The 27,192-nt window shown below is 40.7% G+C and overlaps 1 protein-coding gene across 1 annotated transcript; it reads left to right on the top strand.

Moving 5' to 3' along the window:
- Nucleotides 1-508: 508 nt before the first annotated feature.
- Nucleotides 509-26,974, top strand: dhx36 (DEAH (Asp-Glu-Ala-His) box polypeptide 36). Its single transcript, XM_083913490.1, has 26 exons — nucleotides 509-1,041; nucleotides 2,499-2,656; nucleotides 2,811-2,924; nucleotides 3,090-3,303; nucleotides 4,203-4,241; nucleotides 4,426-4,596; nucleotides 5,602-5,681; nucleotides 9,569-9,643; nucleotides 10,621-10,787; nucleotides 10,899-10,980; nucleotides 11,105-11,245; nucleotides 14,722-14,827; nucleotides 17,565-17,652; nucleotides 18,836-18,891; nucleotides 19,008-19,072; nucleotides 19,548-19,691; nucleotides 20,048-20,165; nucleotides 21,194-21,292; nucleotides 21,820-21,993; nucleotides 22,118-22,204; nucleotides 22,291-22,374; nucleotides 22,524-22,623; nucleotides 22,748-22,838; nucleotides 24,731-24,851; nucleotides 26,297-26,449; nucleotides 26,521-26,974. The coding sequence occupies exons 1-26, from the start codon at nucleotides 736-738 to the stop codon at nucleotides 26,752-26,754; spliced, it is 3,267 nt and encodes a 1,088-aa protein (XP_083769616.1). The 5' UTR covers nucleotides 509-735; the 3' UTR covers nucleotides 26,755-26,974.
- The last annotated feature ends 218 nt before the right edge of the window (nucleotides 26,975-27,192 follow it).

Genomic DNA, 27,192 nt, shown 5'->3' with positions numbered 1-27,192 from the left:
ACTATTACAGAATATTACTCATTCAGTTTCAAACACCGATTGATTTAGCCTACTTTGAGTAGAATGTCTTATCTATGGTATTTCAAATAGCCAGCATATTGTATATATATAAGTTGTGCTTATAAATAAGATTTCCAAATATAAATATTTTCTGATGGACTGAGACTAATTTAAGAGATGATTTAGAGATGACTTTTACAGTTTTATATTTATTTATCATTTTTGTGTTTTTCCGTCACTTTTCCTGTTTTTAGCTATTTTTAACTGTGTACACAGGCTATTATTATATTTGTTTTTTTGCATCTGTTATTGATGCTTTTGTTATTTGCGCTACCCTGCTGCTGTAACACTGTAAATTTCCCCGTGGTGGGACTAATAAAGGATTATTTTATTTTATCATTCATAATTGCTCGAGGAGGTTGAACAACCAATCACAAAGCGTGACGACAATGTCAGGCCGCTGAAAAAAAAACCTGACGTCATTTCTCCGCGACATGCCGGATGGAAAATAAGCAAGTATACGAGCGTGTTGACAGCATCATTTGAATGTTGCTGTTTTATGAGTTAACTACTGGCTCAATATTTAAACTGTACATGTAGCTATCAAAAAATAAACCGTAGCTGCGTATTTGTAGCTTCGCGTGTTTAAATTTCCAACCCACGAGTCCATTCACCTAAGTGACGCTTAGCAACGTTAGCATTTAAAGAGAGTCTTCTGTGGTCTGTGACGGCGAGATGAGTTATGGACATGGCGGTGGAGGTGGGAGAAGAGGCAGAAGAGGAGGTCGAGGGCACAGGGACGGTAGCAGAGAAAGATGGGACAGAGGAGGTGGGGGAGGTTCGAGAGGAGGACACAGAGATGGAAGCAGAGAAAGATGGGACCGAGGAGGTGGAGGAGGTTCGAGAGGACACAATTCCGACTTTGACCAGGACGAAGGTGGACAACGGAACCGTCCTCCTCCACACCTGAAGGGACGTGAGATCGGTCTGTGGTACGCAAGATACGGAGCCGTAAGGAGGAAGCAGGCTGACCGGAGATCGGTATGAATGGAGTTAGGCTGCTTGCTCTTGCACATTATCTGAGAGACAACATAGTTACAATGACGTCGACAGTTCCTTCTTCCTGTCACAGCACAGACAAAGAGGGAGACCACATAAGATTGATGTATTATCATCAAGACCTCACAAAATGACACTGATTTTCACAATAGATCAATCGATCAGAGAGGAAAACCAAACCAAGATTCAAGAGGGTTATTGTCATTACAGCCATATACACAGTACACAGTGCAACGAGATGGTGTTTCTCTAGGACCTTCATGCTACATACAAACACAGCATAACATGCTACATATGTAAATATTCCACACTATACACACACTTACACATGCAGCAACAACACATCCTAACTTAAGTGCAAAAAGTAAATATAAATAGTAAAAAACACAGTTTTTAGTGTTTAGTTTAGTACAGTGCAACGTAGAGCAAAGTATAACAACCAAGTGTGCTGAAGGTGCAATGCAGAGTTTATGTAGCAGCAGAGAGGGGGGAGGAGTTTGTATTCAGATCCGTCCCTGAACGTTGAGGAGTCGGATTGCCTGGGGTAAGAAGCTGTTACATAGTCTGGAAGTGAGGAGCTGTACGCTTTGGCACCTTCTGCCAGTTGGGAGGGGGAAGAAAAGTTTTAGGGGTGGGTGGGGTCCACCACAATGCTGATTGCTTCGCTGATGCAGTGTGTGGTGCCAAAATGGTATATGGTGATGGTAAGAGGGACATAATCAGGAGACAGCCTAAATAACCCGGGAGCGAGGCATCAGAAACCTACATATAAGTGGTAAGCCAAATACTATATCCACAGGTCCCTCTAAACCAGTGGTTCTCAAACGTGGTACATGATTTACCACCTTGGAAAATATCAGTCTCTCTCAAGGACCACCACTATGACCAATGTTAAAATACAGCAGTGTAGGCCGACACTATATAGCTACGGGCAGGAAGGTTTACTCCTAATCAGAAGATTTATTGTTGACCTTGTTGACGTGGCACACTCGTATGAATCCACCGTATTAAAAAAAGTGAGAGAAAATTAAGATAAGAATAAGAAAACGTTCTTGCATTTGGCCCATTGTCTTCACCCTTGTTTTCCAAACTAAGTAAGCAACTGGTTGGTCTCCTGTTGAGATAACTACTTCAGCCTTCAAAGGCCCCCTTCACACTTGCTACATCCCTACTTCTGGCGCCCTTGCTCGGGTCACACGCATTTTCTATGTCAGCTTTCATTTTGATCTCAACTAAGCAGCTATAAAGTTTCGGTATCCTGTGCGGTTATTTTGGGCCAGGGGCGTGAAGTCGGGGGGTCGAGGCCCTACTTCCAGTCTTGTTCGCAGTACACACACACACACACACACACACACACACACACACACACACACAGACTCACAGGGTGAAAACAATACCAATAAATGGCTGAACTTTCCCTTATCCATGTCTGTCTGCAGCGGGCGGTGGTCCAAATGGATGAGGCCAGAGAGCAGCATATTACCAAGCTGCTTAACTCTGTCCAGAATGACCAGCCTGGTCCAAGGAGAGATGGCTGGGATGCAAGAGCCTCCACGTCTGACAGCTGGCGATCTGCCGCCAATAGCAGTGGTCATTGGTAAGAACTTTTTGCATCGCTTTTCCGTTCGAGACTTACATAGGGTCATTTTCAGCTTACAATTAAGAACATGGGATAGCTTGATAAATTGTCTGGAGTTCTTTTTTTCAGCTGTAACTGCTGTCACAAGTATGACTTTAATTTGTGCATGCAGTTACTTTGATGGGGAATTGTCTGAAGAGGAAAAACAGAAGATCGAGTTCAAATCTGAGGAAGAGGAGGAAGAAGTCACTCAAGGCCAGAAGAAATCAAACCACAAATCACAACGGTAACTTTGCAAGGAAATCAGTTGCATGCTAAAGATTTGGCTTGCTCCGAAAATACAGTCTAATATTTGATGGTGCTCCATGCCTCAATCACAGAACAACCAATATCGTCTGGTCATCCACTATATTTTGCTTATTTACACACTTGTAAATATGTTTTTGTTCAGTTACTTTTCTTCAGCAGTCGTTAAAGATGAGCCCCCAGACGCGTGGGATGAAGAAGAGCAGCAGAAGGAAGAGGAGGAGAAAGAGAAACTGAGAAGGGAAGACAAGGACCTGGAGTTCTTATTTCAGGATATAGTCAGAGACCGTTCACTGGATGACCGCTTGAAGAGAGATCTGGAAAGCAAGAATTCAGAACCAAAATACAAAGAAATGCTGGTGAGAAAGAATGCAATGAAAGAAAAAAATATGCAGCGGTAAAAGTTAAAGCTTCTAGCCTCCTAAAATAGGCCTGACGACCCTGACAGTGCCTTGGTTGCAGTTCTCTGACAATTATTTAAAAAATATATTATATATTTACAGAGCAGATAAGTCACAACCTCATAATATTGTAATGTCATATTATTCAACTGAGTCAGTACTGAGGATTTACTGAATTACACTGAATCTATGATTAGAAGAAACTCTGCCTATTATCCATAGACTATAAAAAAATTGGACGTAGCCTCTATGTTGAGGTCCGTTCTCTCAATCTCTCAATGTGTGTATTCTCACAATCGTACTCGCCTATGGGAGTCGCCTTCTTGTCAGACTTTGACTCCGCCACATTTTCTCATACCAAAAAAGTAATTAATGTGACGTTGGGGGGAGGGAGAGACGTCCATCTGGCTGACCTGTACCTCCGAGGAGAAGTAAGGGCCAGTGGCGAGCTGTCACTCAAGAAGCTGTGTCCCTAATTAATCATAAACTTTAACCTCCAATAAAATAAAAACTAGCCTGTTACAAAAAAAATTCGGCCCCCTCACTGTTGTCATGGAGATATGATGTAAACATATAGACTAGAATGTGTTTTTGTACCAGGCCTTAATAAAGTGTAATTATGCTGTGAACACAGCCTATTTAACATAGGGGTCAATGAGAAATTGCTTTATTATGAAACCTGCTCCTAGTGGCCACTTGGCGAACTGCGATTTTTGGTGCTTCCATATCAGATCAACCAGGAAGTCTCTGTGGTAGGGGCTTGCTATTATCATATTATAAAGATAGAACGTCTGCTCTTGATTTTATTGATTTTATTAAGTGTTAACAAATGTTTTCTTTTTTTTTTTTTTTTTCAGAAATTCCGGGAAAAGCTACCTTCCTATGGGTCAAAAGATGTAAGTTTTTAATCTCACAAAAGTGAATTAGTTAACTAGCAAATACTCTCCTCATCATGAATCCCATTTTTTGCTAAAAATTAAAAGTGAATTCAATCATTAAACAAATGAAACACTTACCTGAATCATCACACGTTTACTCCTCATCTCATAAATCCTTCCGCTTCCATCTTTTCATCCTCAGGAGCTGGTGCAGCTGATCAACTCGAACCAAGTCCTGGTGGTGAGCGGGGAAACAGGGTGTGGAAAGACCACTCAGGTTACTCAGTTCATCCTAGATGACTACATCAATAGAGGCATTGGCTCAATGTGTCGGGTGGTCTGCACACAACCTCGTCGCATCAGTGCGATCTCGGTATGTACTTTTCTCTCTGACTGTGTTGGATTATATGTTGCTGTGTGCATACTAAGGGTGACCCCCCTAGCCTTTTCGTCACGTCTTGCCTATAGTCGACTAATCATCGAATCAGCTTTTTTTTTTTTCGCTCATGAAATACCTTCTTATCCGGGGGTGGCTAGCCATGGACATGAAGCAGACAGCGGCAGGTGCATATGAGTCCAGCGCTGCGCGGTCACACATATCAGGCAGAGCGTTACTGAGAGATCTGATTTTGGATTTCTGATAGCGGCATCTTATTAAAAGCATTTGTTCTTCTAACATAAATGCTTTTTGTTTGTATCTCTTTGACAATAGCAGACGGTATATTTAGAACTGTAGTTTCACCTTCACTTTCACGGCGCTGTGTCAGACTGTGTCGGATTGAGCGTCTATAATGAAAAACAACAAATGGGCAAATATTCAAATGAAATGATGCTGATGATTAAACAGTGGCAGACTGTTGTATTTCTGACGCCCAGAAAGATTTAAAGCTCAGCCAAGATGCGCTCTGAAAATGCAGAATCCTGGATAGTACATCTTAGTCTACGAGGAGAGGGGGTTAATTCCGCACACTAGAGATAGATTAAAAGTTATTTTCACATTTTTAGCAACATTATTTATTAATAGGATTATATTTATACCCAAATAGGCTATTTATCATGGTTTATTTGGAGAAAACAAGCATCTATATGTAAAATCAGACATTCAGCACCCCCAGAGCCAGAATGGAATAATCCATGTTTCATAACCACATTTTGCAACGAATAGTCGATTATTCGGGGTCACCCCTAGTGCATACTAAGGGTAGATGTGCTTGATAAGGTGTGTGGTATGATTTATGATTTATATATATATATATATATATATATATATGTGGAATTATTATATGAAATGTCCTGCATCAGTTATTAAAATTAGTTGGCTATTATTTCACAATGCTAATTGTGTTCCTCAATGTTTTTGTATGCATGTTCCTCTCAGGTAGCAGAGCGTGTAGCAGCAGAGAGGGCAGAGAGAGTAGGGAATGGAAATTCTTGCGGTTACCAAATCCGCCTGCAGAGGTAAGGAAATCTCTTTAAACATATGTTGCATAAAATGAAAGCACTGTGCGTTAACAATTGTTTATTCCTTAAGGAACCAACAGAAATGCACCATGATTTTAAATGACAAGCAAGCGTTGTGTTTGATTCATCAGTAGAAAGCAGATGTATCTGTGAATGCATACATTCTTTTTATATATCCATATATATATCCATGGACAAGGTGAGATAATTTACTACCATAGGAAATTAGATTTTTCTTTGAAGGACAGGAGATATACAGTAGTAGATTGGATTGATCATCTGTGACCATGCGCATGGAAAGAAATGGACAAAGTCGGAGGGATGGGCACTTGAGCAGTGTGCAGACTGAGCGAGCAATAGTTACAGGCGATGAGAGGTTGCTGCAATCTAAAGTGAATTATATACAATAGAGTACAGAGTATGAGACAGGACGAGATGGATGCCGTAGGAAGAGAGGAGAGGAAGAGATGAAACTCAGCCGTGATATGAAGGGAGACTGATACAGGGGATGAGAAGTAAAAAAGATGGACAGAAAAGAAAAATGATTACTGTCAAAGAAATAGGACAAACAACACAGTTCTGGACTGGGAATTTTCTAAATGTGGTGCTATTTTTTTGCGTTAGTTGCATCAAGTTTCTGCGGTTGTGATTCTTAAGGGAGATAAACAGTAAATATTTTGTATCAAAGAACTTAATTAAGTATAGACAGTTTACAGAGGCATGTCTTTAAGCTTGCTGCTTTGTTGTCACTGCCAACTGTTCCTGTCACTGATGGAGACCATGGGTGTCTCTCAGTGGGGGTACACAATTGCTGGCAATTTGTATCTCAAGCTTTGATACAATTCTTTTGATGCAGCAGGACCCCTGCATAGCAACAAATATTAAAAAGTCCACACTTCTACACTCTTTACTGGTGTCTTTAAAAACCAAATACATATTGGCCAGAAGACATTTAATTTGGGTTCTCTCGTGCAGTTCAGATACATTGGCATGGCAGCAGTTTATTATACAACTACAGAACTCAGTGTCACTGAATTAGATGTGTTTCCTCTGGTGCTGGTAAAGTGCAGCAAATGATGGGTGGTTATAATGAATATAAAGAAGGAAACTGTTTAGAGTAAATAAGATTGATCTGACTCATAATAATCTTTGATTTCATATACAGCCAGAGGCAGTGGAGAACTTGTGTTTGGATGTTTAAAAAAACATCACCTTATATACACTCTGGCTTATCGGATGTACAGTGCTGGGATACAGCCTGACTTCAAGCGTGTGTCTCTGCTTACATGTTGCATATTACTAATTTAATTTGAGATAAATGAAATAAACAGACAGCAAACCTGTCGCAAGTATTGCAATATTGAAAATGTGTACACAGTGAGTTTAGTAGAGGCTCCTATTAACCCTGAGGCACCTCAGCAAGTTAATCCAGGCATAGCGCCTGGAACTGGCAAGATGCTCCTTCACTCCTTTCTTTTAATGTATTAATATGCTTACCCTACTTTACTGCTATAAATAATTATTTGCCTATAAAAAGTCATGATACCCTTTTGAAATAGTCACTTTTTTAGTTTTACAGCCTGAAGTGATAATACATAAAAAATGTATATTTTTCCAACGTAATTTACACATCCAAGTTAAACATTTTTTTCAAAATTTCTGAAAATGAATAAAACATGAAAAAACTAGAAAAGCAGGGTCGGAAAATTGATGAGTCCTTTTTAGAAGAACCATTATAAACATTCTCAGGTATAATCAATCACCTTCCAAATTACACACCAAGTTAATTAGCCTCCACCTGACATCAACTGTGGTGGCTACGATTACTTTAGAATAAAATCAGCTGTTCCTAAAGATTTCACTCCTTGTAGTGCATGGTAACACAAATAATTCACCATGGTTGGAAAGGTGCTTTTAAAAGAGCTCCAGGATTAGTTTGTTGATAGGCACAAGTTAGGAGAAGGATATAAAAATATTTCAAAGGCTTTAACTATCCCTCTTAGTACTGTTCAGAGTATTGTCCAGAAGTTAAAGGCATATGGATCCACCACGACCGTGCCTAGATCAGGCCGCCCCTCCAAATTGGATGACCAAGCCAGGAAAAGATTGATCAGGGAAGCTACCAAGAGGCCCATGGTGACCTTGAAGGAGTTACAAGTCATTATGACAGAGGTCGGTCGTTCTGTGCATGTGACAACAATTTCACAAGTTCTACAAGTATGGCAGGGTGGCAAGAAAGAAGCCTCTTCTGAAAAAATGTCACACTGAGTCTAGTAAAAAACATATTGAAGAAGTTCACCCAAATTCTTGAGGAAAACCTGCAGCCCTCTGTTAGACACTTGGGCAGGTGGTTCACCTTCCAGCATGACAACGAGCCAAAACACACCACCACAAAAACAACACAGTAGCTAAAGGACAGGAAGGTGAATGTCCTAGAGTGGCCCAGTCAGAGCCCTGACCTGGATCCTACAGAACATCTGTGGATGGACTTGAAGAGTGCAGTCCATCACCACTCACTACATAATTTTACTGAACTCGACCAGTTCTGCAGGAAGAATGGGGAAATATTTCCAAATCTTGCTGCACAAAGCTGCACATATCCAAACAGACTGATGGCTGTAATTAAAGCAAAAGGTGCCTCCACAAAGTATTGCATCTGGGGAGACTTTTCCAACCCTGTTATTCTCATTTTTTTTATTTTTTAATAGTTTTCAGAAAATTTGAAAAAAAATCACTTGAATGATGTAAGGCAAAATGTGTAAGTCACGCTGGAAAAATATCTATTTTTTAATGTATTATCATTTCAGGCTGTAAAACAAAAAAGTGTCTATTTCAAAAGTGTATCATGACTTTCTATAGGCACTGTATGTATTGTTGTCTATATGCTGTTGTATCATTGCTATTGGTGATACATATTATTTTTATCAGCTGGGTTTTATTAGGTCTATGTTCTGTGTCTTTTTGTACTGTATTTGTGTGTTTCACTGCTTTGGTCATTGAATTGTTTACATTGTGTGTAGGGCTGCAGAATATAAGCAGAAGTATCAGTATAAACTGCACTTTAAAATGTAGTGATCCTTTTTTTATAATGGAGCCTTTTATGTTCAGTTCAGTTCCTATTTGTTTGATAAAAGAATAATATCCATTTTTTAGGCAATGTGTTGTATATAAGCAGCAGAAAAGTAGAACTGAGTACACTCTTCTGTTTTATTTATCATTGCCATGATATTTAACGTTATCACATATTTTCCTCATATTGTGCAGCCCTAATTGTGTGCTGATGTTGTGAAATACTTTAAAGCCCTGCTTTTGAAAAGTGCTCTTTTTTAATTGTTCTCAGTGTTTTTTCTCCTGATGTTAAAATTAAATTATAAAATAAAGCCTTTCATGTGGTCAGGTTTTCAGTGAAATGCACATTTTCTGTCAGAAGAGGCAGTAGCTGTTTATTTTGGGGTTCATATAAACAAGTCATTTCATGATTGCTATTCAATGGAGAAATATTTAATTGCTTAAACCCGTATAAAAAGTGCCTTTTACAAGCAATTGTATTACTTACAAGAAACCAACGGACAACATTTTATAGCAACATCACTCTCAGCTTTATGTGCACTTATGTTTACACGCTGAGCATCAAGATATTGCTGCTATGAAATAGTATTTGAGCAACCAATTTAAAGATACAATTTATATAAAAAAAATATCTGTGTATTGAATCCGGAAATGGAAAAATAGTGTGGAAATACAGTAGAGTAACAGCCATTTCAAAAAGGCAGGAAAATAAAGAACCTGATACTCCTTTTGGTAACCTTTGTCTTCACTTTATATTAGTCTTAATTTGTGTCATTTGGGAAATGTTAAGTCTTTATTCTCCTCCTATTTCTCAGCCGGTTACCACGGAGACAAGGTTCGGTCTTGTACTGTACAACCGGCATTATTCTTCAGTGGCTTCGCTCAGACCCGTAAGTACCCCCCACCCCCCTCCCCAACCTGCACCACAGCCCTGCTTCCTCATCCTCATCACATCTTCTACCGGCATTTCTTCTCTGCTTTTCCTCTGTGTCTCTGTTCCAGCTGTCCTTGCTCCACTCTCTTATCTTCATTGATTTGTGGTTTACTCAACTGTCTGGAAGGAGCATTAGTATGGGTCCCCATTCTCATAGGCAGAGAAATGAACATACACACACACACACACACACACACACACACACACACACACACACACACACACACACACACACACACACACACACACACACACACACACACACACACACACACACACACACACACACACACACCTCTTCTGTTGACTCATCCCTGCATGCTCATCCTTGCATTCTGAGTGCATTCTGTCTCAGAAAAACCACAGAAACCAAGTGAGGGTGCCAGCTTTTCTTGCTGTCTTTTTTCATGGTCTTTTCAGTATTGGCACGATATATTCGTCTGACAAAATGCTGCAACTTTTTGGCATTAAGGTTTATTTACAGATACAGCTGTACAGAATCACACAGAATCCAATTCTATTTTAGGTCACGACATCAAATATGTTAGACTGACTCCAGGGTAATGTGTGTGTCATATATTATGTGTAAAAGTTGTATAAACATTTTTTATGGCGAAGATTAGATGACATTTTGAAAAGTGAAGGAAAATGGCATGTAATTATAGGTAGACTTAAACCAAAGACTGGTTATATAAAGTAGATTTGCATATAAACGTCATGGTTTAAGAATTATGCAGCAAAATGTGATAAAAAGAGAAAGTTCAACAAACAGAACGTAAAACAAGAATTTCTTGACAGATGTATCAAATACAGACATACTAGAAACAGAATTACTATTTCTCAGGCCTACGGAGGGCATACAAAAACTTGACCTAAAATTAACCACCACAGACTTAAACCATTTCCCCTGTTGTTGTTTTTTGGGCATGTCAGATTGTTGTCAAGCATTAGCCACTTGGTGTTGGACGAGATCCACGAGAGGAACCTGCAATCTGACGTTTTGCTCGTCATCGTCAAGGACCTACTCAACACACGAGATGACCTCAAGGTCATCCTCATGAGTGCAACACTCAACGCAGAGAAGTTTTCTAAATATTTTGGTACGCAGCCCACAAAAGTGTATTTAGAGTTCATTTACAAGTTCGTTGTTTTGGGTCTTTTCCTTTTTTCTCATTTTCTCATCTTCCCATTTACGTGTGTCGAACCTTTAGACAACTGTCCAATGATTCACATCCCTGGTTTGACGTTCCCAGTGGAGGAGTTCCTACTCGAGGACATTGTGGAGATGACCAGGTAGAACAACTTTGCTTCCAAACACACACACAAAGTCTCTCACTAACACGCACAGGCAAACCACTACAGTTGATCCCTTTTGTTTTAATGGGGTCTTATATAAACTGGTCGTTCTGTCTACCAGGTATCGTCCCCAGAACAAGGACCGTCGCCCCTCATGGAAGAAAGGCTTTTGGCAGGGGCACCACTCCAGACCTGAGAAGGAGGAGAAAGAGGCCGAATACAAGGAGAATTGGCCGGCTTATGCTCGCACACTGCAGGGCAGGTAAGTTGGTGAGAACAGCAGGGTAGTTAGATTGGCAGAGCAGCTGCCTGCCAGGTTGATAGATGTGCTGTTTTAGGCAGGGAATGGGAGGTTTTGACTTTCTGACATTTACTTTTTAAAATGAATAGCTCCCTCTCTTTGTGAATTCGAACGTCAAGTGTCTAGAAGCTGAAAGCAGAGCAGGGTGAGTGCTTTGGAACACTGATTTATATACATCTGCATTAATGTGTTGCACCCACGCCTTGACTGCAGTGTCTCCTGAAGTACAGAAAAGGCAATGTTGTAGCTTATTTGCTCCTCTTCCAAAAAAGAATTATATATACATACATATACACTCAATGGCCACTTCATTAGGTAAACCTTGCTACTACCAGGTTGGACCCCCTTTTCTACCAGGTACCAGGTTGGACCCCCTTTTGCCTTCAGAACTGCTTTAATCCTTCGTGGCATAGATTCAACAAGGTACTGGAAACAATCCTCAGAGAGTTTGGTCCATATTGACATGACAGCATGATATTTAACGTTATCGCATATTTTCCTCATATTGTGCAGCCCTAATTGTGTGCTGATGTTGTGAAATACTTTAAAGCCCTGCTTTTGAAAAGTGCTCTTTTTTAATTGTTCTCAGTGTTTTTTCTCCTGATGTTAAAATTAAATTATAAAATAAAGCCTTTCATGTGGTCAGGTTTTCAGTGAAATGCACATTTTCTGTCAGAAGAGGCAGTAGCTGTTTATTTTGGGGTTCATATAAACAAGTCATTTCATGATTGCTATTCAATGGAGAAATATTTAATTGCTTAAACCCGTATAAAAAGTGCCTTTTACAACCAATTGTATTACTTACAAGAAACCAACGGACAACATTTTATAGCAACATCACTCTCAGCTTTATGTGCACTTATGTTTACACGCTGAGCATCAAGATATTGCTGCTATGAAATAATTCAATTCAATTCAATTCAATTTTATTTATAGTGTCAAATCATAACAAAAGTTATCTCAGGACACTTTACAGAGTAGGTAAAGACCACACTCAATGACTTATTTATGATTTACATAGACCCAACAATTCCTCTGTAGAGTACAGTGGCAACGAAAACCTTCCCTATAACAGGCAGGAACGTCAGACAGACCCAGCTCTGTGGAGGACGGCCATCTGTCTTGACCGGTTGGGGAGGAAGAAAAGGAGAGAGAAAGAGAGAAAAGACACACAGATGGACAGGGAGAGACAGACAGACACACTTCCAATACAAATAGTATTTGAGCAACCAATTTAAAGATACAATTTATATAAAAAAAATATATCTGTGTATTGAATCTGGAAATGGAAAAATAGTGTGGAAATACAGTAGAGTAACAGCCATTTATATACATCTGCATTAATGTGTTGCACCCACGCCTTGACTGCAGTGTCTCCTGAAGTACAGAAAAGGCAATGTTGTAGCTTATTTGCTCCTCTTCCAAAAAATAATTATATATACATACATATACACTCAATGGCCACTTCATTAGGTAAACCTTGCTACTACCAGGTTGGACCCCCTTTTCTACCAGGTACCAGGTTGGAACCCCTTTTGCCTTCAGAACTGCTTTAATCCTTCATGGCATAGATTCAACAAGGTACTGGAAACAATCCTCAGAGAGTTTGGTCCATATTGACATGACAGCATCACGCAGTTGCTGCAGATTTGTCGGCTGCACAACCATGATGCGAATCCCGTTCCACCATATCCCAAAGGTGCCCTATTGGATTGAGATCTGGTGACTGTGGATGCCATTTGAGTACAGTCAACTCATTGTTCAAGATGTTCAAGAAACCAGTCTGAGATGATTCACGCTTTGACATGGCGCATTATCCTGCTGGAAGTAGCCATCAGAAGGTGGGTACACTGGTCATTAAGGGATGGACATGGTCAGCAACAATACTCAGGTAGGCTGTGGCGTTGACACGATGCTCAATTGGTACTAATGGGCCCAAAGTGTGCCAAGAAAATATCCCCCACACCATTACACCACCACCACCAGCCTGAACCGTTGATACAAGGCAGGATGGATCCATGCTTTCATGTTGTTGGCGCCAAATTCTGACCCTACCATCCGAATGTGGCAGCAGAAATCGAGACTTATCAGACCAGGCAAGGTTTTTCCAATCTTCTATTGCCCAAGTTTGGGGGGTCGAATTGTAGCCTCAGTTTCCTGTTGTTAGCTGACAGGAGTGGCACCCGGTGTGGTCTTCTGCTGCTGTAGCCCATCCTTCTCAAGGTTCGACGTGTTGTGCGTTCACAGATGCTCTCCTGCATTCCTCGGTTGTAACCAGTGGATATTTGAGTTACTGTTGCCTTTCTATCAGCTCGAACCAGTCTGGCCATTCTCCTCTGGCAGAAGTGCCGCTCACTGGATATTTTCTCTTTTTTGGACCATTCTCTGTAAACCCTAGAGATGGTTGTGTGTGAAAATCCCAGTAGATCAGAACTTTGTGAAATACTCTGACCAGCCCGTCTGGCACCATAACCATGCCACGTTCAAAGTCACTTCAATCACCTTTCTTCCCCATTCTGATGCTCGGTTTGAACTGCAGCAGATCGTCTTCACCATGTCTACATGCCTGAATGCATTGAGTTGCTGCCATGTGATTGGCTGATTAGAAATTTGCGTTAACAAGCAGTTGGACAGGTGCATCTAATAAAGTGGCCGGTGAGTGTGTGTGTGTATATATACTGTATATATATATACTGCATATATACTAGGTAACATGGGCTATGGAGACACTGCAACAACTAAAATGTACTACTGAATCTTTGTGGTGCAGTTTTCCCTCCCGCAACTGCCTCAACATTTTTTAGGGGGCCAGCTCACCTAAAGATGTCATCCTCTTCTCAATAACGCTCAACAAACATTCTTCTTCGTGCAGTCCCTTTTCTTTGCCACCGTTATTACTGCTCTGTGTCAGTGTGAATGCGAGAAAAATGTTAAAATAATTTGCTTGTACTGTACTGTACTTGCAGAAAGTTAATTCGAGCAAAAACTGTCTGAACACACACCACTACAATCATGTTATGGCGTGACAACATGCAGAACTAATTATCACTTCCTACACTGTATGCAGGTGCAGTAAGTCTTTGATGCCTCAGTGTAATTTAGGCTTAAGTGGTAAATTATGGTTAGGGCCCATAAAGCACTTCATAGCTATGACTTAAGACATGAAGACTTTCAGGTTTGTCTTGTAACAGTAGGCAGGTGTCTATATGCACATTGAAACAGTTTTTTCTTTCTGTGATCATTTCTTCTGTTCATCTGTTTCAGCAGTTTAAGTCCAAGTGTCTTCCAAAGTTACAGTCTTTATTACTTTGTGCTTTCTTGGTGAGCTGCAGTGGAGGAATTGAAGCAGTCACATTGAAATTAGTTCCCATGTTAAAGCACTGACTATTGTGGATTATTCATTCATTTATTTATTGTCTGTGTCCCATGTTTTACAGATACTCTGACAACACCGTTGAGACACTGGAGATGTTGGACAATGATGAGAAGATTGACCTGGAGCTGATCATGGGACTAATTCGACATATTGTGCTCAAAGAAGAGGTGAGTTTAACTTTGTGTGTCTGGTCTCAGGGCAGTCGACTGAAAGTGGCTAAATTCTGGTGTCTTAAATTAGATTTTTAATGAAGTACATCTGTACCGCAGTGATGAAAACAGAATTCCAGGGAGCCTGTTTTATGGGTCTGGGCATTCTCAAAGCTCTGAGTGCTTTTGTCACGAAAACCTGTCTTTCTTAGATTCTAAGATGTCTTCATGGACTTGAAACTGTTCCAAAACTCTGATCGTAGCCAGGCTGACAGAGCAGTGGTCCATTAGGAAAATGGTTTCAGATCAAATAGAAGTGAATAGTTAATACAGACGCAGGAACTGACAAAGGGATAGAAGTACAGTACATCCCTAAGTAGAGCACAGAGCAACATCATCAGAGGAAATACTTCACATCCTGGCAGCAGATCTGTGCTAACGAGTGATAGAACAGATGCTCCCCCATGCACATCCATTCTGTGTTCAATTCAGGCTTTGGCAGTGGGGAGTATAATCTCAACGCAAGTCAGATCAAATGTCTCTTTTTTATGTGAATATATCTTTTCCATTAGACTCAGTAACGCATAGCCTGACTTTAGTCATATTAGTAGTTGTTAGTGCAGTAGAAATAAAGGTATAGAGCAAAATGTTTGAAAAATAGTAGCTATTTTAGTAAATTACCTGTGTTTAAATTTGTATTTGCAGCATGTTTTTTGTATTTCAACTGTTTCTAGTGAGAGTCACATAAACCAGTGCCAACATGTGGGAAAACAGAGCTGCACAATGGAACAGATGGTCACAATCAATACCATTCAGTGTAGCCTATCTTCCCTATTAAAAGGAGAAAAGTGAGGTTGAGGACAACTTAAGAAGTTAAGTGCTAGAATCAAAAGAAATAAAAACACAGTTTGCTCTTACTTTCTGTGTATCTTTCCAAGTGAAGTGGAACTTCTAACTAACTTATTTGTTAGTTTGTGGCATATGGGAGAGAGCAACAGAAAAGGGAGACAGGCCCAGAATGAGGAGTGACTAACACAGACCGACAGAATAATTATCCCTTCCAGTATGAGGCCATATCTCTATCAGTCATGGCCACCCTGAGCCAGTCGACCAGTTGATTTGCCGTGGCATTGTCAAGCGGCCGAGAGGGAAGTGGCTGATTCGCCATGATGGCGTTGTGAACCGAGGATACGGGCTGTCTGCCAGGCTTTCGACTGTGATGATTGGTTAATTATGTCCCAGGAATCTGTGATTAGACACCTAGGGGACTGACATACAGTCATTGATGAACGCCTGTGTGCGTGCGTGCGTGTGTGCATGCATGCATGTGGGCGTAGTGTAGTTTGGTGTGTGTGCATTCTAAATAGGAGGCCAACACTTGATTTTTAGTTATAATAAATGTAATCCCTTTCTGTTTTGCGTGTGTGTGAACATGTGTTTCTGTCAGAATGTAACTCTCCTCCTCCTCTCTCTTTCACACACACATGAACAGACATTAACACACATGCAGTCCCATTTGGGTGCCAATGGTTGAGTGCTGGTAATAATAATTAGCTTTAATTAAAAGGCAGGGGTGCTCAGGGGCCCAGAAGATACGTTTTATGTCTGTTCTTCATCCCCCCCATTATTCCTCTCAGGAAATGAATAGTCCTTTTTAAAGAGTGGGTTATTTTGTACCAGCTTTATATTATCCTGAGAATAATTTTGTGTTTAAATTTAGGTCTTTGATGTTGCAAAATAGCACCTTTTCCCCATTGATCATAACATAAAAGTTGAATTTTGCTCAGGTTTCGGAGGTTAGGAGCTTCTTAACATTATTTGCCTTATTATTTATCTCTTTATAGCATGGGGCATACAGCATTGTCTTTACATGCTGCTCCGGACTACAATGTACAATCTGGTCTGCATGTGAACGTCGTAAATTGCCGCCTTCCTATTTGTTTTTTTTAATTTCAAGACACTCTGTTGCTTTTGTTTATTATGTGAGTAGTTAAATTGACGTGTATCCAGTCCTAAAAGATTTTGGATCTGTACAACTGTTCGGTACAACTGATACTGTGGATGTCTGCTATACTATTTGAGAAAAAAAAACAGCAAGCATCTTTTTTAACCTGCAAATCTCTTTTTAGATATTTTGTCTTGCAGGTTGGATTCATTGTAATATTCTGTGTTTTATCTTCGCTGCTACAATAACATAATAGCTCCTCATCAATCATTAAAAGCATCTTAATCCATGTCAGCATTATGTGATGTTTTTATGTTTGAGGGGCTGACATCTACTTTACGTTAAGTGGTCATCCATTTTCTTGTCAGACAGCTGAATGTGCAGAGATTTGCTCGCGCTGGAATACCTCCAACTCTATAAGCCACCATGATCTTTTATCCTGCTGATGTTTTCTCTGCTTACATTTGTGTTCCTCGATATTGTCTGGGTGACAAATTGGTGTTCTTTTTTTGCACTTTTAAGACAGTCTAGACATCAGTTTATCCCTGTGGTAGGATGTCAGGGCCTATTGTGTCGCTGGAAAATGAAGGTTTAGAGCTCAGGGGAAAGTCCTCTACATCTGCCTCGGCTCAGCTCCTCGGAGGACATGGACACCTTGTTCACTTGGCTCAGTTGTTGCTGAGGCTCCTCCAGCTAATGGCTCTTTGTTTCTGTTGGTTTGTTTTCTATTCTGAATGCCCCTGCTGGTTTTTGTGTCTTTCAGTCTGTTTTTTATATTGCAAAGTGTTGTGTCATGTCTCTGTCTGACAGGAAGGAGCAATCTTGGTCTTCCTGCCTGGCTGGGCTGACATCAGCAGTCTCAATGACCTGCTCACAGCTCAGCAGATGTTCCGATCAGGTACACACAGCAACAAACACACACACACACACAAGTGACATAGAAGTGCATACCAGGGATTTGCAGGTTAATTAACAGTAGAAGTGGTCATTATTCACTTACGGTGTGCTGTTTTGTGATTTTCATGTTGTCCTCCACTCAAAAATGGGTTTTGCTTATTGTTACTTCACTTGGATGTTTGACTGTCAAGTTACTGTGCAAAGTATGGCACTAGAAGGCTGTTTTCACATTCAGCTGCAGCTCAAACTTAAGTCGGAGTATAATGTTTATCTACAAGCATGATTTTGTCAGTTCTGATCCGATATACATCGTACATAAGTGTGTAGAGCTAAATTAGAAAAATCAATTAGAAATCAGTTGTGTTTTAGAAACGTATGAGTCACTATTATCTGACATTTTATAGTCCTTTTTTTGGGAAGAAAAACATTGAACATAAATAATTATTCTGCACACATTATTTTTCTGTCATTAAACATGACTGAATGATCTTTAAGATATAATTGGAAAGATGTTCATCTAGTTAATTGTCTGCTAAGTTACTATCTATCAAAAATAATGGTGATTAATCATATCACCCACTAATGAAAGCACTTGTTGCCTTTTTTCTGAGTATTCCAATCTGTGTCTGTTGCGGCGTTCCCTCTATAGATGTAAATGTGCCCCCATGTTAGTGACGCTGCTGACAGCAGTTGGGATCGTCACTGTAGGTTATGCTGCGTTCACTTGTAATCGGAAATCGTGAACTTCCAACTTCTGAGTCACAATTATAGTAAGGGAGAAGTGTAATAGGAACGTGTGTGTGTGTATGGATTTAAGAGGGTAACATATAGGGGACGGACTGGAAGTAGAGAGGTGAATTTGTGTCAAAAAGTTTACAAAAGAGAGAAAAAAAAAAAGTCACTACACATAGTGATCGTGAGCGTGACAAGATGGGGGGCTCTGAAAGAACAATCTAGCTTACTGCCAAAGAGGCCACTAGAAACGACATTTTTTTGTGTATTTTTCTGTCAATATTAATTAATGAAATACTAAGTTTTGTTGCCAAAGAGGAACAAATAACAGTGATAAATTGTTGCATTCTTGATATTTATACTCAAGTTTATATTTGTGGACATAATTGTGCAGCCTAATGCAATGGGAGTATTTATTTTTGCTATTTATTTTGTGTCCTTTTGTTTTTCAGACAATTTTGTTATCATCCCTTTGCACTCCCTCATGCCTACCGTCAATCAGACGCAGGTCAGCATTCCTTTATTTCTCTCTCTCTGACTGTGTCTCTGTGTTTGCCGAATTTGGCTTTGCTCTCCCTTCAATACCAAAAAAAAAATCTCATCTTTCGCCCACACTCTTCTCAGGTGTTCAAAAGGCCTCCTCCTGGAGTGAGAAAGATTGTGATTGCTACCAATATAGCCGAGACCAGGTTTGTGAATGTGCATTTGTGTGTATTTGTTTGGGTTTTCGTGCATTTGTGCCTACTCCCTTTGACAATGCACTTTTGGCTAAGAAAAGTGATGACTCTTTGTCACAGTTAGTTGTTTGTGTCAGGCAGTCGTTTGCGTGTACAAGTGTAATGCACTAGGTCCAAGTTATGAATAGAAACTGCATATTTTGGGCTAATAAGCATGGGTTTCTTCAACTCAACTGGGTCTCTGTTATTTGTTAATGCATTCACAGAGCTTCGTGCACACACAAACTGAGCAAACTAAAAAGCTGCCTGCACTCCCCTCACATCAATAAATAAAGACTCTAAACCTACCATAGGACTACAATTTACAATTATGTGTGTGTCTTAGCTGAGCTTCCTTGACGGACTGCTTTAAAGATATTTTTTTGGTCTTTATTCAAGCACATTTTTTTCTTTATCTCTCTTTTTCTCGCTCAACTCTTCCTCGCAGCATCACCATAGATGACGTTGTTTACGTGATTGATGGAGGCAAGATTAAGGAGACCAACTTTGACACCAACAACAACATCAGCACTATGACAGCTGAGTGGGTTAGCCTGGCCAATGCTAAACAGAGGAAAGGACGTGCTGGCAGGTGTGTGTGTGTTTGTCTGCACAAAGCGGCGTTTATGAATATCTTTATAACGAGAGTATGCCGTATATTAGTGCCTCATGGTATGCAATGTTGATCTTGAAGAATTATTTATATGTGATCTCAGCTCTCTGTCAGTCTACCCCACCAGTCACTCCCAGGTTGTTTCCAGTCTGTGACTTGAGCCTTCTGTTCTGCTAGCTAGCTCTGACTTCAAAGTGGAGGCCCAATTAGCAGGAGCTGCTTACTGAGTGGATTTTCATCCCATAGATTTTTAAGCGCTTGTCACAGGCCCGATGTAACACATATACCCCCCCCCCCCCCCCCCCCAATCTCTCCTCTTCTGTGCGTACATCCAGAGTGTGTCCAGGGAAGTGCTATCATCTTTACAATGGTCTCAGGGCCAGCCTGCTGGACGCCTATCAGCTACCCGAAATCATGAGGACACCCCTGGAGGAGCTCTGCCTGCAGATCAAGGTTGTGTATGCGGAGAGACGGACTGAAAGAGAGAAAAAAAATAGGTGTTGGCTGAGGAGTTGAGATGAGGACAAAATTGCTGTGAATTAGTTTTGTGTATCTCCTGCTACTTAATAAGAACAAGGGCTGAACATTATTGGGCTGACTGATGCCTCTTAGTCTCAAGCTCTTTCTCTCTCATTTTTGAAAACATGATCATGTTTCTGGACATCATTCTCTTGCATGAACAGCTGCTTTCTTCTTTGATTGCTTTACTTTCCTATCCCCCTCCCCTCCTCTCTCCCCTCCACTTTTTAAAACCTCGTTCTCCACTCAGACATATTTTAACCCGTACTAATGGAACATTAAGCCAAAGTTCACTCAGATCTCGTGTTTTTGCAATAATTTTTCTCACCAGTGGCTTTATTGGATAAGCATGTTGAGTGTGTGTCTTCTACTACTTCTGTCGGAGGTATTGGCGTGCGTGCGTGTGTGTGTAATGCGGTTTTTGAAGCTGGTGGGTGAGAGGCGGTCTAATGCATCACTCTGTCTTTAAAGTGAGTGAAACACTGACAACATGCTAACCCTGAGCATACTCTCTAATGCACAAGCACTCCAACACCTGCCTATTAGCCAGACATAGAGATGAGTTCGCTCCCTTACTCTTCAGTTTGTCACTGGTAGATGTTTGGCGTATTTAAAATCATCTCTTCTATGTGGAAGTGAATACATATTTAGACAATGAGAATTTCCATAGCACAACCTTTCTTCATCACATTAATTCTGTGGTCAGCCTAGCACTGGTTGAACCATATTTATATTTTTTAACTCTACACAGTAATGGTTGTTTTGTCACAGCGATCTTGTAAACAGCAATATAAGCAAAACATGAGAAGACACGCATAAAGCTAATTTCACAGTATATCAATTGACCAGAATTCATTGTTTGCCATGAATGACAAGCACTTTGATAAAGAGAGGGGAATTTTATCTAAAAAATGACAACATGCATTCGGTGATAAACGTGTAATGTGATGTGTGTTGCCTAGATATTGAAGCTTGGGTCTATAGCTCGGTTCCTGGAGAAAGCCCTGGACCCACCAACTGAAAAGGCCGTCAACCTGGCGATCAAGAACCTCATAGACCTGGTAAGAAAGAGAAAAAACATGACCTAAAAACATAGTGCCAGCAGCAAAAGTATAAACCATTTCCATTTTGGAAACAAAAGCCTTTTAGGCTAACCTGAGCGTGTGGTTTTAAGGTCTCCTGTCTAGAAGCATTATCTACAAATCTAGTTCCAAGGATGCCTAGCCTCTAGTGAAGGAGGAATGCTGGGGAAAAACAAGCCCTTAAAAAGAAATCAGTACTCATTAAAAGGGTTAAGAGGATAAGACATGGTAATTATTTAATGATAATAATAATGTTAAAACACAATAAAAATCAATGTATAAAGTGGCACCCAGATCTGAAAGTAACAAAACTCAAAGCAGATGCTCCTGAGAGGCGTGGGAAGCCTTAATTAACATGCCATGCTAACATAAGTGTTTTTTTTCCACTTCATATTCTGGGATAATCCGTTGCTATTTTTGTTTGTTTACAAACACCTTATGTTGAACTGCAGAGAAGTCAAGATCTGTGATTTTCTTCTTGGTTTTGTGACTGTTTTGTGTGTTAGAACGCCCTGGACCGTTCCGAGAATCTGACAGCACTGGGTTTTCATCTGGCTCGTCTGCCTGTGGAGCCTCACATTGGAAAACTCATCCTGTTTGGAGCTCTGTTGGGCTGCCTCGGCCCCGTACTCACCATCGCTGCTTCACTCAGCTTCAAAGACCCTTTCTTTATACCTCTGGTAGGGCGCTCGGTTCACAAACATGAAAACTTCAACACGTTGCTGCACTCTACCTCCTGAGTTATTTCATTGCAAAGTAGGTCTTAAAGAAAATATTCTTTAATGAATCGTTTCTCTCTCTCAGGGTAAAGAGAAGATGGCAGATATGAGGAGAAGGACCCTGTCCAGAAACTCCAAAAGTGACCATCTCACTATCGTTAATGCCTTCCAGGTGAGACGGCCCACATCTGTCAGTTTTCTTTCATCTTTGCCTGCTGTATTTATGATCCTGTCTTAATTCATTCATTCATTGATCAGGGCTGGGAGGATGCAAAACGGCGTGGTTCCAGGTATGAGAGGGAGTTCTGCTGGGACAACTTCTTGTCTGCCAATACTCTCCAGGTTAGCCAGGCTGATTGCGGGTTCTGTGCTGAGCTCTATACTTTTGTCCTTTTGAAAATAAAACCACATTACATTATTAAGTTGACTTCTGCCTGGGCAGGTAAGGGCATGCAGCCTTTTCTGAAGCACTTTGTCCTTTTGTCATTCAGATGCTGCAAAACATGAAGGGTCAGTTTGCCGAGCATCTAATGAATACAGGCTTCGTCAGCAGCAGGGACCCCAAAGACCCCAACTCGAATGTCAACTCAGGTAACTGAGCGAGAGTTTTTTTTCTGGTTGCCATTCAGCTGCCAGAAAATGCTCTTTTCCAGGGCTGTGGAGCAAAAATCAAATATCATAGAGTATGTTCTTTCTCTAAAACTCTCTTTCTTAGACAATGAGAAGTTAATCAAGGCGGTGATTGTAGCTGGTTTGTACCCAAAGGTGGCCATGATGAGACCTTCTCACAGCAAGAAGAGGCCGGGGTGAGTTTGCCAATTTCAAAGATAAGAGAGAGATGATGAACAAAGACAGACAGAGAAGGGCTGCCAAGAAGAAATGGGACGTTTCCCATTAATGCTAGACATACAAAAACGGTCTCTAACATTGTGGATACATCTAAATTTATGTGCAGAATTTGTACTTCCATTCAAAGCACTAAAAACCCAAGAGCTGAGCCCTGAAACCAGCCCCCTCAGTCAGCTGAAGCTGACAAACCAGACTCCGATCAGCACTGTTTCAAAACAACACAACAGAATCAAAGTCATTATGGACCAGTCAAAAGATCTGTATTTTGAACATTGGACAAATGTAACAAAAACCCAAAGTAGACTAAATTGTTATCTGACTCTAAATAGAGAATATAAATTGGCTGAGTATCTCCACTCTGTCAGAGATGCAAAACAGAGACAGATCATGACTAAATACAGGCTCAGTGACCACCAACTTGCAGTAGAGACAGGATGACACAGACAGACATGGCTGCCCAGAGAGGAGCATGTATGTGGTCACTGCTCGACATGGGAGGTAGAGACAGAGATGCACTTCGTCCTTCACTGTGCAAAGTTCCTCTCACTTAGAGACCTCCACTCCAGGGAAATAGTGAAGAGAATTCCACTCTTTGAAATGTTGAGCCCAGAGGACAGACTGTCTGTTATCCTGGGTGCCCTGGCAGCTCAATATATCTCTGCCTGCCGCAACACGAGGGACTCACCATTAATATAGCATCTGATCAGCAATATATTGTCAGTTGTTTTTGTGAAATGTTTCTTGATTTGAATAGATTTTTATTGTTATATACAATGTTATCAATGAATTTTATATTTTTGATATGATTATTTTATTTTGTGTCAATGTATTAATATGTCATGCTTCGGCAAGTGTTTATAGTGTTTATATAACATTCATGCCAATAAAGCCAATTGAACTGAATTGAAATTGAAGGGCAGCACCCTGTTAGATAGAGAAGCGCGCAATCATTCTTATTGATCTCAAGACAGAAAAATTACCTTCACACTGCAATATTTCATCAGACCTCTCAGGTAAGAGTTTTGTAAGCGCCCTGTCCTGTGACACCTGCGTTACCTGAGGCTGTGCAGAGACTTTTGCAGCTGAAAATCAATGTAGTCATCATAAAACTGCCCTCAGGCAGCTGTCATGGGCAACTGCTGGGACCTGTGCACAAAAGACAGACGTGCACAACAAGGAGACATTCTCTCACAGTAGGGTTTGTCTGTTTCAATAACAGCGCAAGGCCCAGTTTCACAGGGAAATCGCCAAGGTCGTTTCCGACGCATAAGTAATTCTTAACACTTGAAGCCAGTTGAAATTTTTCATGTCCACACCACATCTCTGCAGTATTTAATGGATTTATTGCTCGATGAAGCACTTCTTGTTTGTTTTGCTGCTGAAGCAGGCTGCTGTCTGGTACAAGCAGCTTTGTTCCCTGCAGTCAAGCAGTCAGTTCTGTCTGGCACACAGGTGTTTGAAATACTGTGTTACTTTCATTTAAGAGATGATTTACAGACAGCATCATTGTCTTTGGTGCTCTCTGTGCTGAAAATCATTGTGCGTCATATTAAGAAGCCAAAAGCCCCTGATGCTTCTGATTTAATTTTATAAAAAATGAGGAATGAGGCTCAGCTCTATTTTTAATACATTCTAAATTTAATTTTTAATAAACTGAAACATCATGTATCAGGTCTTTTGTTTTAATGGGAGAAAAGTTCTGCTGTCTTTTTTGTTTCCTCTTCTGTTCATTTGTCAGTTATCAAGATAAGTGTTAGGGATGTGACTTTTACCTGTATACCTACCCATGACCCAGACACACACACACACACATATAACATACATAACATGACATATTTTCTTTTATCAGGGTTAAGGTGTACACCCAGGCTGATGGAAAGGTGTGTATCCACCCAAAATCAGTCAATGCTGAAGAGACAGAGTTCAACTACACATGGCTCATCTACCATCTCAAGATGAGAACAAGCAGTGTGAGTAAGCAATGGGACATTATAAATCACCATGCCGTGTTCCAGCACTACTGTGTGAATATTGTGTATTTTTAAATTTGAGTGTGTAGCTTTTTTTTATTTTGAGTTTGTATGTGTCCGTCTGATGTGAGTGGAAAGAAGGACCAGTGGTTAAAGGTTGGCTGCAGTGCCTTGCTAGCTTTACACTAGATGAATATTTGATTAAAACACTGCCTTTCAACTCTCTTTCAAAGGCTCTTATGCTTCAAAGCTTCCAGACACAATATAGTGGTGGTGGTGGTGGGAAGGGGGGGGGGGGGGGGGGGGGGGCAAAACGGTCAATGCGGCTCCCTGACTGCTGCCCTCTCTCCTCTCCCTCTTTCTATCTTTTTTCTCTTTTCGCCTTTCTTTTTGCCTCTCTACACACTCCCATTTCCCCCTCCCTTTTGTTTGTATGTCTTTTGTTCTTTCGGTGCTGTCGCTTTTTGTGAATGTTAAAAAAACACCTTTCATGTCCTTTCTGATTGCCGCCTGTGCCTTTGTCTCTCACTTTGCTGCCTCGGTCTTTATGAAGAAAAAGTGTTTTGATGGATCATTACTATTGCCACCATTAATTTATTTTCTTTCTTTTTTTTCTTTGTAAGGGGATGTGTGCATAATGCTATGCATCTATGTCTATTCAAAAAGTAAGGTTTTCTGAGGGTGAGAGATGTTCAAGGTCAGAGAGAGGCAGTGTCAGAAAGAAAGGAAGGACAGTGAAGCATTGCGTTAAGCTACATCTCCGCTGACGCACTTCCCTGGTGCTCTGTTACATTACATATTCATGTGGCAAATGCAGTTGCTCTCTCCTTGCTTCTTTTTTTTCCTCCTTCTTTCTTACCCATTCCCTCCATCTTTCTCTACTTCTCTGATGCTATTTTTTCCAACGCTTTTGTCTGTTACCTTCAAAGATGAAATAGGCTTTGTTTGACTTCCGTCTGCTGCTTATGTAGTCACCGAAGCATTAGACTTCAGAGCTACTCAGCAGGTGCAAACATATCACTGCATAACTTCTATTTTCTGACTATTCTGAATTGTCCATCATTTGGGAACACATTTATTTGTGAATCCGAAATACTTTAATAATCCCAGGGGAAAATGATTTTAATTATAATTAAATGATTTATTTGTTAAAGGAAACTGGTATGAATAGTCAAGCTACTCTACATAAGCAGCTGTCAGCTTAGCACAATGGAATAAGTGTGTCACACATTGGAGAGATTCACAGACAGGGCAAGATGACATTTCTCCTAACACTGGAGGCACTGAAACACATTTCATACTGGAGCAGCGTCTTTTTACTAATGGGACACTCTTAGCCCACACCACAGAGTAGCTGCTGGGGGCAATGGTGTGTCATAATGATCCCTGTCACTGAGTGTTTTAGCGCCGTGGTGTGTTCGTGACATCTCTCTGCGCATCCTTAGATCTTCCTGTATGATTGCACTGAGGTGTCCCCATTCTCACTACTGTTCTTCGGCGGAGAAATCACAATCCAGAAAGACGAGGGCCAGGAGACCATCGCCGTGGATGAGTGGATCGTCTTCAGATCCCCGGCACGCATCGCTCACCTCGTCAAGGTAAGCCAAAGACACAACGAAGCTCACAAAATTAAATTCACCTGACCTCTCTCTCCTGTCTATTTCTACAGAGTTTAAAGAAAGAGCTGGATTCTCTGCTGGAGGAGAAAATTCGTAACCCTGCTCCCGTGGACTGGCAAAACCGTCAGTCGAAAGACTGCGCTGTCATCACAGCGATCATTGACCTCATCACCACCCAGGAGAAGCCTACAGGCAGCACTAAAGGCTACGGGAGAACGTGGGCGTCTGCCCCAAGAGGACAACACATGCACTTCCCTGATGATGATGATGATGACGACGATTAGAAGTGGCCCTTGGCGGACTGAGGAGAAAACGACTCACAGGAAGTTAGTTTGGATATTCATGATCCTCCTGAAGCCCTATCCTAAAACGCAACAGTACTATAAAATGTTATGCACTTGAACGGCCACCATTATTCATTATTTTGCAAGGATTAATCCATGTTCAAAAACACTCAGTATCCGTTTTGTTTGTTTACTTTGTACATTTGTAGTTTGGATAAATCTTGCTCTTGCTCTTGTAAGCTAATGTCACTTAATGGACTGCGTAATAAAGAAAGGATGTACAAAAAAACAAACACCTGGCTTAGTTTCATCTGCCTTACTGGGCTAACATTTAGGAATTTAAAAACAAATTGATGACCATAAGCTTGACATATTGCTGGAATAAACCAGAAACTGTTCTATAATGTGAGAGCATTGTTTGTTCTGCGCTTTGAGAGA

Source organism: Echiichthys vipera, assembly GCF_963691815.1.
Source record: "Echiichthys vipera genome assembly, chromosome: 5".
NCBI lineage: Eukaryota > Metazoa > Chordata > Actinopteri > Perciformes > Trachinidae > Echiichthys > Echiichthys vipera.
This window is presented reverse-complemented; position numbering and strand designations above follow the sequence as displayed.